The sequence below is a fragment of the Eurosta solidaginis genome, chromosome 1 (assembly GCF_040869045.1).
Source record: "Eurosta solidaginis isolate ZX-2024a chromosome 1, ASM4086904v1, whole genome shotgun sequence".
NCBI lineage: Eukaryota > Metazoa > Arthropoda > Insecta > Diptera > Tephritidae > Eurosta > Eurosta solidaginis.
In genome coordinates this window covers 154,563,175-154,577,075 of record NC_090319.1, presented here as the reverse complement: position 1 = coordinate 154,577,075, position 13,901 = coordinate 154,563,175, and the positions used below count along the sequence as shown (strand labels likewise).

The following is a 13,901-nucleotide window of genomic DNA, read 5'->3' as shown; positions in this document are numbered from 1 at the left end:
GATTCTGATTCTGAATTTTTTTGCACTTGCTTACCACTTCTAAGGTACATATGTAGTTATCAGAATAGCACAAATAATTCAGTTCAAACTATGAAATTAATGAAGTACTTGGTTGAATGTCTGAATTTTTTTATTTGAAGCTGAATTTTTGAAGAAAAAGGAAAAAAAATTTTGTAAAGGGAACTGATTTGTAGGTGAATAGTCGCTAAAGAAATGTTTAACACTTTATTGGAAGAATTAATTGAAACTGCAGTATACTTGTATGATAAATATGTAAAAAGTAATTGAATTTAAAATGGCTCAAAGTATGTAAGTATGAATTGGTAAAAATCTTTAAATGTGGTAATCTGCTCAAATATCTACTTATATTCACAGACGCACCACTTTGTAAAAAAAAATTCGTATATTTTCACGGACGCACCGCTTTATAAAAAAATCTCACTTGGCTTTTCAAGGAACCACCGTTTATATCAAAAAAAATCTTAATTGGGTTTTAACGGAACTACCGCATATATCAAAAACTTTTAATTGGTTTTTAATGGAACCTCCGCATATTTCAAATTAAATTTTAACTGGTTTTTAACGGAACCACCACATATATCAAAAAAACATCTGAATTGGTTTTCCACCAACCACCGTTTATATCAAAATTCCAAAATTTACCGATTACACGTAAACTATTATTTAGTTCACTCAGTTTTATATGGTGATATTTTGTTGGAAAATGAACGTATTAAAGAAATTCTACCTGGTAGGTAGGTATGTTGAACTGGCCGGTCCATGAGGACCTCACATTGACTGATTGAGTCCGTAGTGTTACCAAAAGTTTGTTTTAACGACCAAACTGAAAAACCCTATCAAAAACCAGGACCTATGTTATAAAATAACTCCGTCCTCTTGGCAAATACTAGCAGCTTCCTAGAACTTAATCCACTTGCTGCTTCTAGATCTGACAGCTGTATCTCTCCCAATAGCTGGAGTCTTAGCCTGGCAAGTGCAGGGCTCGCGCACAGAACGTGCTCGATCGTTTCCTCCTCCAACCCGCACTTCCTACATCTCCTATCACTGACCAAGCCTAATTTAAAGGCAGTGTCCAGTCAGAATACCCGCCATGAGTCTACAGTACTCTCTTTTTAATGATAGAAGCAACTGTGTTAGTCTAAGGTTGTAAGACCTACACATAATCTTCGACACTTTACAGCCCCGCGCTTGAACCCACGCCTTTCCCGCTTGGTCGATCATGTGCACCTCTCGCATTCGCTTAATCTCGCCCAATCTAATTGGGACATCTACGGAGCAAGCTTCAAGGGATGCGCCCTTTTTAGCTAGTTCGTCCGCTTTTTCATTCCCATCTATTCCCATATGCCCTGGGACCCAATATAGATGTATGCTTCTCCCTGTCCCGATTTTCTCCAGAGACTGCTTACACTCTAACACGCATATAGATGCTGTGCTATGCGAGATTATGGCCTTAATTGCTGCTTGACTGTCAATATAAAAGTTAAAACGGTTGCAGCTTAAGCTATTCTCTTCCACGGTTTCTACTGCTTTGGTTACGGCTAATATTTCCGCTTGGAAAACGCTACAGTAATCCGGCAGCCTGTAGGATCTGCTTATTTCCGGATCAGCGCACTATACCGCAGACCCTACTCCTTCCACTACTTTGGAACCATCGGTGTACACATGTATCGCCTCGTCCGCCATTTGCGCACCCTTGCGCCAACCGTCCAGCTCTATTGTAGCCTTAAGATCTCCCTCAAAGCGCAGATAGGGAATCATGTAGTCTGTTCGTCTTGTGATTGATGACGCTATACTACTATGGCCATATGGTCGGCGCTCAAGCTGCCCCGAGGCACCGAGCCTGGTTGCGGTCGTTAACGCTTTGTTCTTTGCTACCAGGTCTACATGTGGGATGTGCAGAATGGCATACAGTGCAGCCGTCGGGGTTGTTTTCAGGTCTCCCGTAATGCTAAGCATCGATAGTCTGCATACCCCCTCTAATTTTTTGAGTTATGTTGTTTTTTGTGTGGCTTTCCACCAAACAAGAACTCCATAGTATAGAATAGGGCTTACAATCGCTGTAAAAACCCAATGAGAAAGAGAGGGCGATAGGCCCCACGTACACCCCAGCATTCTTTTACATGCATAGAGTGCCGTTGAGGCCTTCTTGACCCTCTCCTCCACGTTGAGCTTCCATGACAGCTTACTGTCTAGGATGATTCCTAGATATTTTGTGCAAGGTTTTTCCTGTAAGGTCACCCCTCCTAACTTAGGCCTGGTCCAATTTGGGACCTTGTAACTCTTTGTAAACAAGACCATATCCGTCTTCACCGCATTGACTTTCAACCCGACATTAGATGCCCAGGTATGAATATCCCGAAGCGTCCGATCCATCAAAGAACTAATCGTTGGAAGGCACTTTCCATTTATGACAATTGCAACGTCATCTGCGTAAGCCGTAAGTTTTACGGGTCCCTCATCGAATTGCCTGATCAGTTGGTTGATGACCCGCGTCCACAGCTGAGGTGATAGCACCCCTCCCTGCGGCGTGCCCCTGTCCCCTGATTTTGTGGCCTCGTACAATCCTCAATACAATCCTCTTTCTGCAATTTAACATGCAGCCGATCCACCTGATTAAGGCAGGATGTACTTTAATGTAATTAAGACCATCCATAATCGCCCATTTTGCAACATTATTGAAAGCCCCGGCAATGTCCAAGAAGACTCCTAGAGCATACTCCTTATATTCCAGGGATTTCTCTATGCTTATCACCACCCTATGCAATGCGGTGTCTACCGACTTGCCTTTGGTGTACGCATGCTGTGTTGTGGAGAGCAGCTTTTCATCCACGTTGGACTTTATGTACACATCTATCAGCCTCTCAAAGGTTTTTTGAGCAGAAATGATGTTAAGCTAATGGGTCTATAGTCTTTGGGATACACGTGACCGATCTTCCCCGCCTTTGGTAGACAAGCTACACGAGCAGTGCTCCAAGAGTGCGGTACATGATTCAGTCTTATGCACCCATCGAATATTATTTTAAGCCATTCCACGACCGCCCTACTTGAGACTTGTAGCATGGCCGGGAATATACCATCTGGGCCCGGCGATTTAAACTTAGAAAACGTCTTCACTGCCCACTAGATCTTGGTATCGGTCACCAAGCCCGGCACTACTAGCTCCGTGATCGAAGTGTAAGTGATGTCTGCTGGCTCTTCTAAACCGTCTCCCGATGGGAAATGTGTACCGAGAAGCACCTCAAGGGATTCCTCACTATTACGTGACCATTCCCCGTTCTCTTTCTTTATTAGTCCCTGGACTATGTTTCCCTTTGCTAGGACTGTTTTCAACCGTGCTGTTTCGCTGGGACACTCTATGTCCGTACAGAAACTTTTCCATGAGTTTCTCTTCGCCCTGGTAATTTCACGCTTGTAGATCCTCAGTAGATCCCTGTACTCGTCCCGACACACATCGCTTTCCGCGGTCTTTGCGAGCTTAAACATTTATTTTACCTGTCTTCTTAGAAGACTCAGCTCATTGCTCTACCATGGCGGCTTTGCTTCTCCTCTGAATCTTCTTAGAGGGCAAGCTTTGTTATACGCAGTCATAAGCGTCCTTGTTAGGAATTCATTCGACTCCTTCAGTTCCTCTACATTAGCAACCTCTTTGGGTTGTCCCAGTTTTGTTTCTACATGTTTCTGGAATTTAGTCCAGTTCGTTGACCTAAGGTTTCTAAAGGTTCCCCCCTTCTCTACCCTCTTTAGGGGGATGCTGAAGCTGATATACGCATGGTCGGAGAAGGATGGTCTATCAAGAACCATCCAATCATACCTTGATATATCACGCTCGGAGTTCAATGTAATATCCAGAACATTGCTGGATGTTGGACCAATGTATGTAGGGACATTTCCCCTGTTGGCTATCTTCAAATTGGTTTGCAGGATGTAACAAAACAGAGATTCGCCTCTCTCGTTCGTATCTGCTCCTCCCCACGCATTGTGGTGCGCATTTGCATCTGCGCCTATGACCTATGGACGCCCCAAATGTCGACCATATTGAACATCCACGTCGATGGCACTACGCTACCGACTGTCCTACACCCCAAAATCTTGGGTGTGACGTTTGATCAGGATCTACATTTTGGTGCGCACGCAACCGCAATTGTTCCAAGAATTCAGAGCCGTAATAAAATCCTCAAATCCCTTGCTGGCAGTACCTGGGGAAAAGATAAAGCAACGCTCTTGACCACATACAAAGCAATTAGCCAGCCGATTACGTGCTACGCGTCACCCATATGGTCGCCAAGCCTAAAAACCACCCACTGGAAGAAACTACAGGCCTGCCAAAATACTGCTCTCAGAATCGCCACGGGCTGTCTTCTTATGTCCCCGGAACACCATCTGCATAATGAGGCGAGAATACTCCCCATCAGGGAGAGAAATGAGATGCTGACCAAACAGTTTCTGTTGAATACCCAGAAACCTGGGCATCCCAACAGACATCTGATTGACGAACCAGCACCGCCTAGGGGCCTAAGGAGTCATCTCCGTAAGCATTTTGAGGAAATACGGCACCTGAGAACCCAGCCGTATGAAGCGGAAAAACACAAGCAGGTCCTTGGTGAACTCCATAGACAGGCGTCGGATCTTTATGTCGGGAATTGAACTTGAATCCAGTACTTGAAGAAAAATATCCAGAACTCGCAGACGAGGAACGCATACTCCCCAGGGAAACGCGTGTCACTCTTGCTCAACTTCGTTCTGGATACTTCAACAGGTTAAACTCTTACCTATCCAGAATCAACCCCGACATACAAAATGTATGCCCTGCTTGCAATGTGTCCCCACATGACACCAACCATCTCTTTAATTGCAATGTGGAACCAACGCCTCTAACACCCCTTTCCTTATGGTCCACCCCTGTTGAAACGGCAAGTTTCCTTGGACTCCCGTTAGAGGATATTGATGACAATTTGTGATCGGTCGCGGCTATTAGGTGGGGCGAGCATTGCTACAACAACAACAACAACCAACCGCCCTTTGCGCCCTTCCTCCTGTACTAGCCTTTTGCACTCCATCGGTGGAACCTCCGCAGCATGGGCCATGTAGCAGGACGCCAGGATAAATGCCTGCTTATTCTTTTGCTCAACGGCCACCGCTACGAGATCCTCAGTGGTGTAATCAGGCAGCATATATGAATGCAGCTGTTTCCTTACCATTACTACAGCTCGCACCCGTCCTTCCGTTTGCGCGTAGTAAACGCCAAACCCGCGTGCGCTAAGTCCAGAAACCTTTCATCCCGGTGAGAGCCACGGCTCCTGGATCAGCGCCACGTCAAACGAACCCTCCTCAAGGGTTAGGAGGAGTTCGCTCGACGCCACTTTACTGTGTTGGGGGTTTATCTGTAGGACTCGCAGCACCATTGGGCTGTTTGTCCCCCTCCAGCACCTTCGTATTGACGTCGTCGTCCTCCCCTTGCCCTTTTGGTTTAGAGTATTCGAGGCCCCCTTCAGCCTCTCGTGACTGTTGTGCCAGGTGTTCCTCTGTGCGAGTCGCAGCACCATTTAGCGGTTGGTCCTCTTCTAGCACGTTCGTGGTGACGTCGGGGACCTCCACCTGTCTTTTTTCCCTTAGGCTTTTGAGGTCCTTTTCAACTTCTCTCACCTCTAGCGTGTTAAGGTTTTTATCCTCGGGACTTCTTTTCCTGAGTCGCATGTAAATTTTGCCAGTGCCAAAGGACATTTTGTCAAGCTGCGTGTACAAAATATCCTCCGCCTGCTTGTTTATTTGGAAGATGTAGAACTGAACATCCTCGGTAGGCCGAGATACAGTAAGTACCTTCCAATCCTGTGTCGGTATGTTCGGATTCTGATTCTGCAGAAGTCGCAGTGTATCCTCCGACTTCATCACGAATGGTATCCATACCTTAACTTTTGGTACCGTAGGGATTTGCGCTTTATCCACCACCTCAAACCGCGCGTTCGTGCCTTACCTTTGGAGGTTTGGAACCACTTCCTCCAGCCCCCGCAAGCTCGCGATGTTGTCGCACGCTATCATCTTCACACCATTATACCATCCCCCCGAATCAAAGGTTGGAAGGGGCTTACTTGGTTGTTCCCGCATCATCTTAAGCATTAAGCTAATAAGCTCCCTTTCCACATATCTCCACCTTTCAGTAGTCATTTGTCCGAAAGGACTGCTACGATCAACCAGCGCCACAGTCAGTGACTGCTTTGCCACATCACTCATCTTCTCGGGAAAGCAGGAGTCTTGATGTTATCTCCCTTTGGCATATCCGAGAAAGCCGGAGTCTTAGCGTTAACTCCCTTTAGCGCCTCCGAGAAAGCCGGAGTCTTAGCGCTATCTCCCTTTGGCTTATCTCCTACTTCCGTAATTGGAACTTCCCTCTGACTCGCAGCTTTCGAGGTAGTTGCTACCTCGCTATTGGAGCCCATCTGTCTTACAGCTTTGGGCCTACTTGTCTTGTCTATGCGACTGCCCTGCCTCGCGGCTCTAGGACTGGGTCCTTTCTGCCTCTTGAAAGCACGCTTGTGGCCTTCCGCCGAACGTTGCCTCTTCAATCTGCCATTCGACGCTTCTTCCTCCTCGTACCGGTTGCGGAACCGAGGGTTTCTCGCAGAAAACCTTTTGAACTGCCTTCGACCTACTTCTACCGCTTCATGGGCCCATTCCAAGCGCTCGATCTCCACTTCTGTTGAGTCGACCACTGCTCCCAAGCGTTGTACAATTCTTTGTGCTGCACGGTACTGCGAGAGAGCTCTTTTACTTCCTCTGCTCCGTACCCTTCTCCACTCTTCTACTCCGTTTTCATTTGTGTGCTTCTCCAACACGGAGTTCATTGAATCAGCACTACTCTCGCTCCCCGAGTCCGACGCATCGCTTAATTCGTATTTGTCGTCCTTGGATTGCGACTCAGTCCTCCTCTTTACATCGTCCTTATTACAATCAGGTAATGAGTCGTTCATCTTGGTCGTACGACCACCTGCCCGACAAGGCGGGCTCAGCGGTCCAGTATTATATATGGGGAAAGAACCGTCCGCCACAGCATCGCCCCTTACTGTGGTAAGGCCATTAGTACTTCCCGAGGTGGCCCGGTATCGGGAAGGCTCCGTTTGAATACAGCCGAATTTATCCCCTGGCGGCAAATCGTCCAATATGCACGGTCCGCATAACACCCTGGATTAGGGGGTTGGCAGTTCTTGGTCACCGACATCCCGCCGCCCTCCTATGAGGCGAAACGGCGTAGATGTCAGTTTTAAACAGCTCCGCCTCATAGTCGGGCGCTATGGAGTTCGGCTAAGCCCCCACACCAACGACAAGGTGCCTACCCTAGTGAGGGAAAAAAAATTCTACCTGGAGTAAGAAAAATTTTAAATGAAAGATTTGCGAAATGGTTTGAAAATTTGAAAGTATGAAAATTTGTAAAATGAATTGAGACATTTTTAAATTAGGAATTTGAAAATATGAAAAATTTGAAGAAATTGTAAATTTGTAAAAATGAGTTAAAGCTGTGGCTGCTGCTGACGGTTTCCGCTGTTGCTGCTGGCTTTCGCTGCCGATGGTGTTTGCTGCTGCTGGGCGTCGCTGCTGAGGGTGTAGGTTGCTGACGTTTGCTGCTGCTGGCGGCGGTACAGTTTGCGGACCTTTTATTTGAGTGGCGTTGTTTTTTGGTTTTTTCTATGCCGTTATTTGGGATACATTAGACGAAAACGTGGTTAACTCTTCCAACTCACCCTTAAAATTGTATGCCCACATCCAAATTTCAATTTAATTTTCGGGCAAGGGTAAATGTGATGGTATATTTGGTTTTTGTAGGTTAGGTTTTAAAAATGTGTGTAGTATTTTGTCACCGCCCCTGTACCACCGTCACGGTCGCCATATCGCACATATATTCGTATATGTTGCATTTATTTTAGGTAGCCGCACTTATCGCACATATATTCGTATATGTTGTATATAAATTTATGTGGCTGCACTCACCGTTTATATAGCCTCCGTTATTAGCAAACCAGACAGAATTGCCTGGTTGCTTTATCTCCAAAGCCAAAAGTTCGTCGTGGAGGACGCCGCCTCCAAATGGTAGCTATGTGGGTGCCTATGTTGGTGTAATGCCTCGGAGGTCACCTAGATCGATTGTATATTTGCAATTCTGCTGCTTTCAATAAAACTCGCGTTTAGACTTATATATTTTAAATATATATATATTTTATTAAACGAAACACTTCTGTGCGCTAAGTGTGCGAATCAATTAATTAATTTTTTTCTACTCGATATTGGCTGCAACACATCTGTGTTGTCAATCAATAGCGATGCCAGATGCATTTGTATTAAAGCTAAAAGCCTGTTTATAGGTATGGTGAATATCTCCTTACACGTACATTAACATAAATTCAGTGCGTCCCCAGTTGCCATCACCGCCAAAGAGGTTAAGGATGCCATCGGTCATGCTAAACCATCTAAAGCAGTGGACCAGACGGCATACCCATGCCGATGCTTACAAGCCTAGAAAAAGAGGATTTCAAATATTTAGCACATGTCTTCAACCTGTCCCTTTCCACCTCTGTCATCCCCGAAAAATGGAAATTGGCCAAGGTGGTCCCGCTACTAAAGCCTGGGAAACCAGCTAACATAGGAGATTCATATCGCCCGATCTTTCTCCTATCGCCAGTAGCCAAGACACTTGAAGCCATTCTGCTCCCCCACTTTAAAGCAAATTTGCAACTAGCCTATCATTAGCATGGCTTAAGAAAACTACATAGTACATCCACCGCGCTAAATACCAAGATAAATTCCGGTTTAAATCAAAACCACCACCATAGAACAGTACTCTTGCGCTCGACCTATCAAAAAGATATGGTCAACCATGGCACGTTACTGCAAGACCTGGAAGGGTCTACCCTTCCCCCAAGTCTTAAAAGGTGGACCGCAAGTTATCTGGGTGGACGGCAGGCATCGGTGCAATTTCGAAACGAAACATCTAAACCAAGGAGAGTTAAACAAGGGGTGCCACAGGGTGGTGTGTTATCCCCACTTTTGTTTAACTTCTACATATCAAAGCTACCTTCGCCACCAGAAGGAGTTACTATCGTTTCCTACGCCGATGACTGCACAATAATGGTCACAGGCCCAGGCCTACAGATCGATGACCTTTGCAACAGAATAAACAGCTACCTCCCTGATTTCTCCAGTTTCTTCACCTCGTAAAACCTGACATTATCACCGACTACATCATCGGCGACCTTATTTAAAACATGGACGTCCCAAATGTCGACCATTTTGAACGTCTACGTCAATGGCACTACGCTACCGACTGTCCTACACCCCAAAATCTTAGGTGTGACGTTCGATCAGGATCTACATTTTGGTGAGCATGCAGCCGCAATTGTACCCAAAATTCAGAGCCGTAATAAAATCCTCAAATCTCTTGCTGGCAGTACTTGGGGAAAAGATAAAGAAACGCTCATTACCACTTACAAAGAAATTGGCCAGCCGATTGCATGCTACGCGCCCATGATATGATCGCCAAGCCTAAAGGTTACTCACTGGAAAAAAATACAGGCCTGCCAAAATACTGCCCTCAGAACCGCCACAGGTTGTCTTCTTAAGTCCCCAGAACACCATCTACATAATGAGGCGAGAATACTTCCCATTAGGGAGAGAAATGCAATGCGAACCAAACAGTTCCTGTTGAATACCCAGAAACATGGGCATCCCAACAAATAACTGATTGATGAGCCAACACCGCCCAGAGGCTTAAGGAGTAATCTCTGTAAGCATTATGAGGAAATACGGCACCTGAGAAGTATGAAGCCAAAAAACACAAACAGGTTCACAGTGAACTCCACAAACAAGCGTCGGACCGCTATGCTAGGAGATGCCCGGTGAATCCCGTATTTAAAGAACAATATCCAAAACTTGCAGAAGAGGGTAATTCTATACGACAGCATAACACTGCTAATACGCGTCCAAAAATATCGAGAGGTGTCAAAAGACGCGTATTGACCTCGACAACAATAATCCGAAGGCGGAAAAGAAACATTTTATCTCTGCGCGGAGATATTTGCAGTTGAAGTTGGCGATGTTCATGTGGTTGTTGTAATGTTGGTGTACCCACAAAAAAAATTGTGAACATAAGTGTTTTGTGCGGATATAGTTTTGGTCTCCAAACCGGTGTTGGACCCACCCAGGGAAATTTTTTATAAGGTGTTCTGCACAAAAATACTATGGATACCACCCCCGGTTTCGGAAGGACCCGCGGGTAATTTTTCGATTTTTCGTTAATATCTTTTGAACGAGTTTTTGGACGTGTATTAAGAGTGTCATGCTGTCGTATAGAATTACCGTTTCAACTGCAGTTGAACTTGAGGTCAGTTTACTTTAGACGCATTCGGGCCTGTTCTGGATTTCGATTCCGACCAATTTATTCGGAATCGAAATGGATTGGTGTTCTTAATATCGATTCCGACCAGACTTGGTCGATTTGAAAAATTTTCCCTCTGAGCAGTCGGAATCGAAAGTAATTAGCCTATTAATCACAGATGATTACATTAGTTTTCCCACAAATAAGTTTTATTAAATTATTCATTTTATTTGGATGATTTATAACAAATTTTTGCTGGGCAATTTATTTATTCAGAATAACAAATCTTAATTTGAAAATTCCTATCAAAAATTTGTCAAGCTTAACAAAGCGATCATGGTCGAAACGAAACCGACGTGTTCTCAATTTCACTACAGCGCATGCGCAGTAATAATCGAAAAGTTCATTATTGCCATGCCCAAGGAATTAAATGAATGAATGAAGTATTCGAAGCACATTACATTTTCTTTAGTTAATATTCATTTCTTTCCTCAGAATTCATGGGGAGATATGAAAATATAATATAAACTATTTATAAAAGCAATTGTTCACTGTTAAAATAGTAGAATTTACGAAAATATTTTCTTAGAGCGAATATTTTTGTTAGCATCTGTGACTTATGGCAACCCCTTTTTACTTAGAACAGCTGATTTCTTTTGTCAACAAACATATTTAATATCGGAAAAATAGAAGATGCAAGCAAAAGCTAAATTTTATTAATTACTTTTATACGTACGAAAAGGAACCAAAATGTAAGTATTCAATTGACGCATTTTAATATATTTTATTGAATGATGACAAATACTTACATATGCATGTACACACATATATTAAAGGGGGAAAAAGCGTAACGCAAAACAAGAGCAAATCATTCTGTCTTTTATGCAAGCTGAGGAAGATATTTCTAGAGGCTACACGAAAGGTGACAGAGTGGAGATAGAGCAAAAATGGTCCGATCTTGCTAAGTCCCTCAATGCTGTCGGGCCACCCTGTAAAGATTTGGCTGGCTGGAAAAAGGTAAGCAAAACTAACAAAATTTGGTCTTCCTTTTGGTATATTTTATTTTTCTTTACAGTCTTGGATTGATTGGAAAGGAAGCATAAAAAAGAAACTTTCTGATAACCGGCGCGAAGTGAACACCACTGGTGGTGGACCATACTTTCAGCAGCCTATTTCACCCAGTGAAGAAGCAATTGCGGTGCTTTGCAATTTGTTTAAATCGGTGGAGGGTACGAGTGGCGTCAGACGCTTTGGGCTCTCACGAGTTAAAAAAATAGTTAGCAGTGAGGAGGCAACCAATGACGATGTTAAAAGCATAACTGATGAAAGCTGTGCCAGTACGGCCGAACCTGCTGCTAATTTAGCTCCTGAAACTGAGCTACCAAGTAGGTACGTCGCGTCAACGTCGGCGACCTGTTGACACATTTGAAAAAGTGTACGCTGAACAAAATGTTTTGTTAACGCGAATTGCCGATGCATTCGACAAACTGATTTTGCATAAAAAAACTGAACTAGAATTGAAAGAGGCGAGAGAAAAGGAGAAAAAGAGGCACAATGAAAGAATGGAGGAAATAGAGCAGCAGAAGTTGGATACTATAAAAAAGTTTCTATAATTTGTATTTGTGCAATGAAAGTATGTATTTGAATCTCAATCTCTATATGTACAAAATTGGAAAATATCTTAAATCAAAAGCTTTAGAATAAAAAAAAAACTAGATATTAAAGTTGTTTACTAGATGCATTTACATAGTATATGTATTTTTAAAAATATATACGTATCTACATACTTTGTATAAACTTTTTTTTTTCATTTTTAAAAAGGACTCTCAATCAGGACTTTAAGGGCACCAAGGGGCACGATATGGAATTGTAATTGCATATGCCAATCGCCAAAGTCTTTTCCATGCGCGTCGTGTGGTGGGCTTTTATCTGTAGGTCCTCTCTATTTTGGTGGCTTCTCGAACCCCTGGTTATGCTGGAATGGTGCGCATTGAGATCACCAATAATTATGCGATCTTTTCCCCTTAGCAGCGCACAGATGTTAGGATGACAACTACTTAGGCAGGTGATATTTTATATTTGGAGGTCTGTATCGCCTGACCGGATGGAAATGCCTTGCCATTCTAAGGAGTTATTCCTGTGTTGTTGTTGTAGCGACAAGGATACTCCCCGAAGGCCTTGGGAAGTGTTATCGAGTTGATGGTCCTTTGCCGGATGCAGATCCGGTACCAAGCCCGACCAATTCGGGAACCATTTGTCATGAACACATGCGACCTTCTAGGGCATCCTTCCCTCCCACCCCTAGATCCATAAGGGTTCGGGGTGGCCAGAGCCTCGGCTGTTAATGAAACAGGATTAGCCACGGATAGGCGAGGTCGACAATTGGGTTTGGAGAAGCTATGTATTGCGCTGGCAACCTGAAGGGGTTGTGCTACACAGCCCCTTTAATCTGGTATTTTAGTCGCCTCCTACGATAGGCATACCTACCGCGGGTATATTCTAACCCCCTAACCTGTGCCTGATATCAGGATCAAATAGATTGTATTGCACGGAGTGATGTGTAATGAGGGCTAGGTCTATTAGGTGAGGTAAAGTCTAGTGGAAACTCTTTCATCTTACCACGAATAAACAGGGCATATATTTTAAGGCAGACGCAGCAGGTGCAGTTTTGAGTTTTAGCCTGTAACAGGAGATTGAGGATCATTAAAGCTGTATGGATGACAATATGAGGGATTAAAACAGAGCCTTATTAGTGCGAAGAACCGAATATCGTAAGAGCGGGACCTAACATATGGGTTTAGGCTTAGTAAGCGGTGCTGATATGGTCACTAGACAGGCTCGTTCATCTCTTCGGGCGCAAAAAGAAACAATCACCAGTCATTGTATTTCGCAGGGTTGGAAAAGCACCTCCCATTTGTCCAGAGCTTGTTTCCTTCTCAGCAGAGGGAGAGGAGCAAGTCGGACAAAGAGAAGGAAACTAAGGAATTTAAAAAATAACCGAAGCTCGTTTCGTTATTTTATTTTAATATTATGACAAGATAAACATGACCGATTTAGTACAGATCAAATAGAAATGGAAATGGAGATGGTGATGTAGAGGTAGATGTAGAGGTTGAGGAAGAGGTAGAGGGAGAAGGAGAGGTAGAAGTAGATGTAGAGGTAGAGGTAGAGGTAGAAGGAGAAGGAGAGGTAGATGTAGAGGTAGAGGAGGGTGAGAAAGAGAGGTAGAGGTAGATGGAGAAGGAGAGGTAGAGGTAGAGGGAGAAGGAGGAGAGGTAGAGGTAGAGGGAGAAGGAGAGGTAGATGTAGAGGTAGAGGTTTAGGTAGAGGGAGAAGAAGAGGTAGAGGTAGAGGTAGGGTAGAAGGAGAGGTAGAGGTAGATGTAGAGGTAGAGGGAGAGGTAGAGGTATAGGGAGAGGCAGAGGGAGAAGGAGAGGTTTTTCGGCCAGGAGTTTATATATATTACACAAGGAAAGTTCGAGCAACGTCATTTCTGACTTCCACTCCATCTATGTCGGCT

The 13,901-nt window shown here is 44.2% G+C and overlaps 2 protein-coding genes and 1 pseudogene across 7 annotated transcripts in view; 1 reads left to right on the top strand and 2 right to left on the bottom strand.

Moving 5' to 3' along the window:
- The window catches only part of stac (C2 and C2B_Munc13-like domain-containing protein staccato), a 2,073,982-nt gene that overhangs the window by 2,032,464 nt on the left and 27,617 nt on the right, over positions 1 to 13,901 (bottom strand). The gene's annotated exons all lie outside the window — the stretch shown is intronic.
- The window catches only part of LOC137236885 (glycerol kinase 2-like), a 134,356-nt pseudogene that overhangs the window by 92,941 nt on the left and 27,514 nt on the right, over positions 1 to 13,901 (bottom strand).
- Positions 11,070 to 11,952, top strand: LOC137239198 (uncharacterized). Its single transcript, XM_067764229.1, has 3 exons — positions 11,070 to 11,133; positions 11,218 to 11,398; positions 11,457 to 11,952. Coding segments are annotated over exons 1-3 (528 nt in total). The 5' UTR covers positions 11,070 to 11,131; the 3' UTR covers positions 11,802 to 11,952.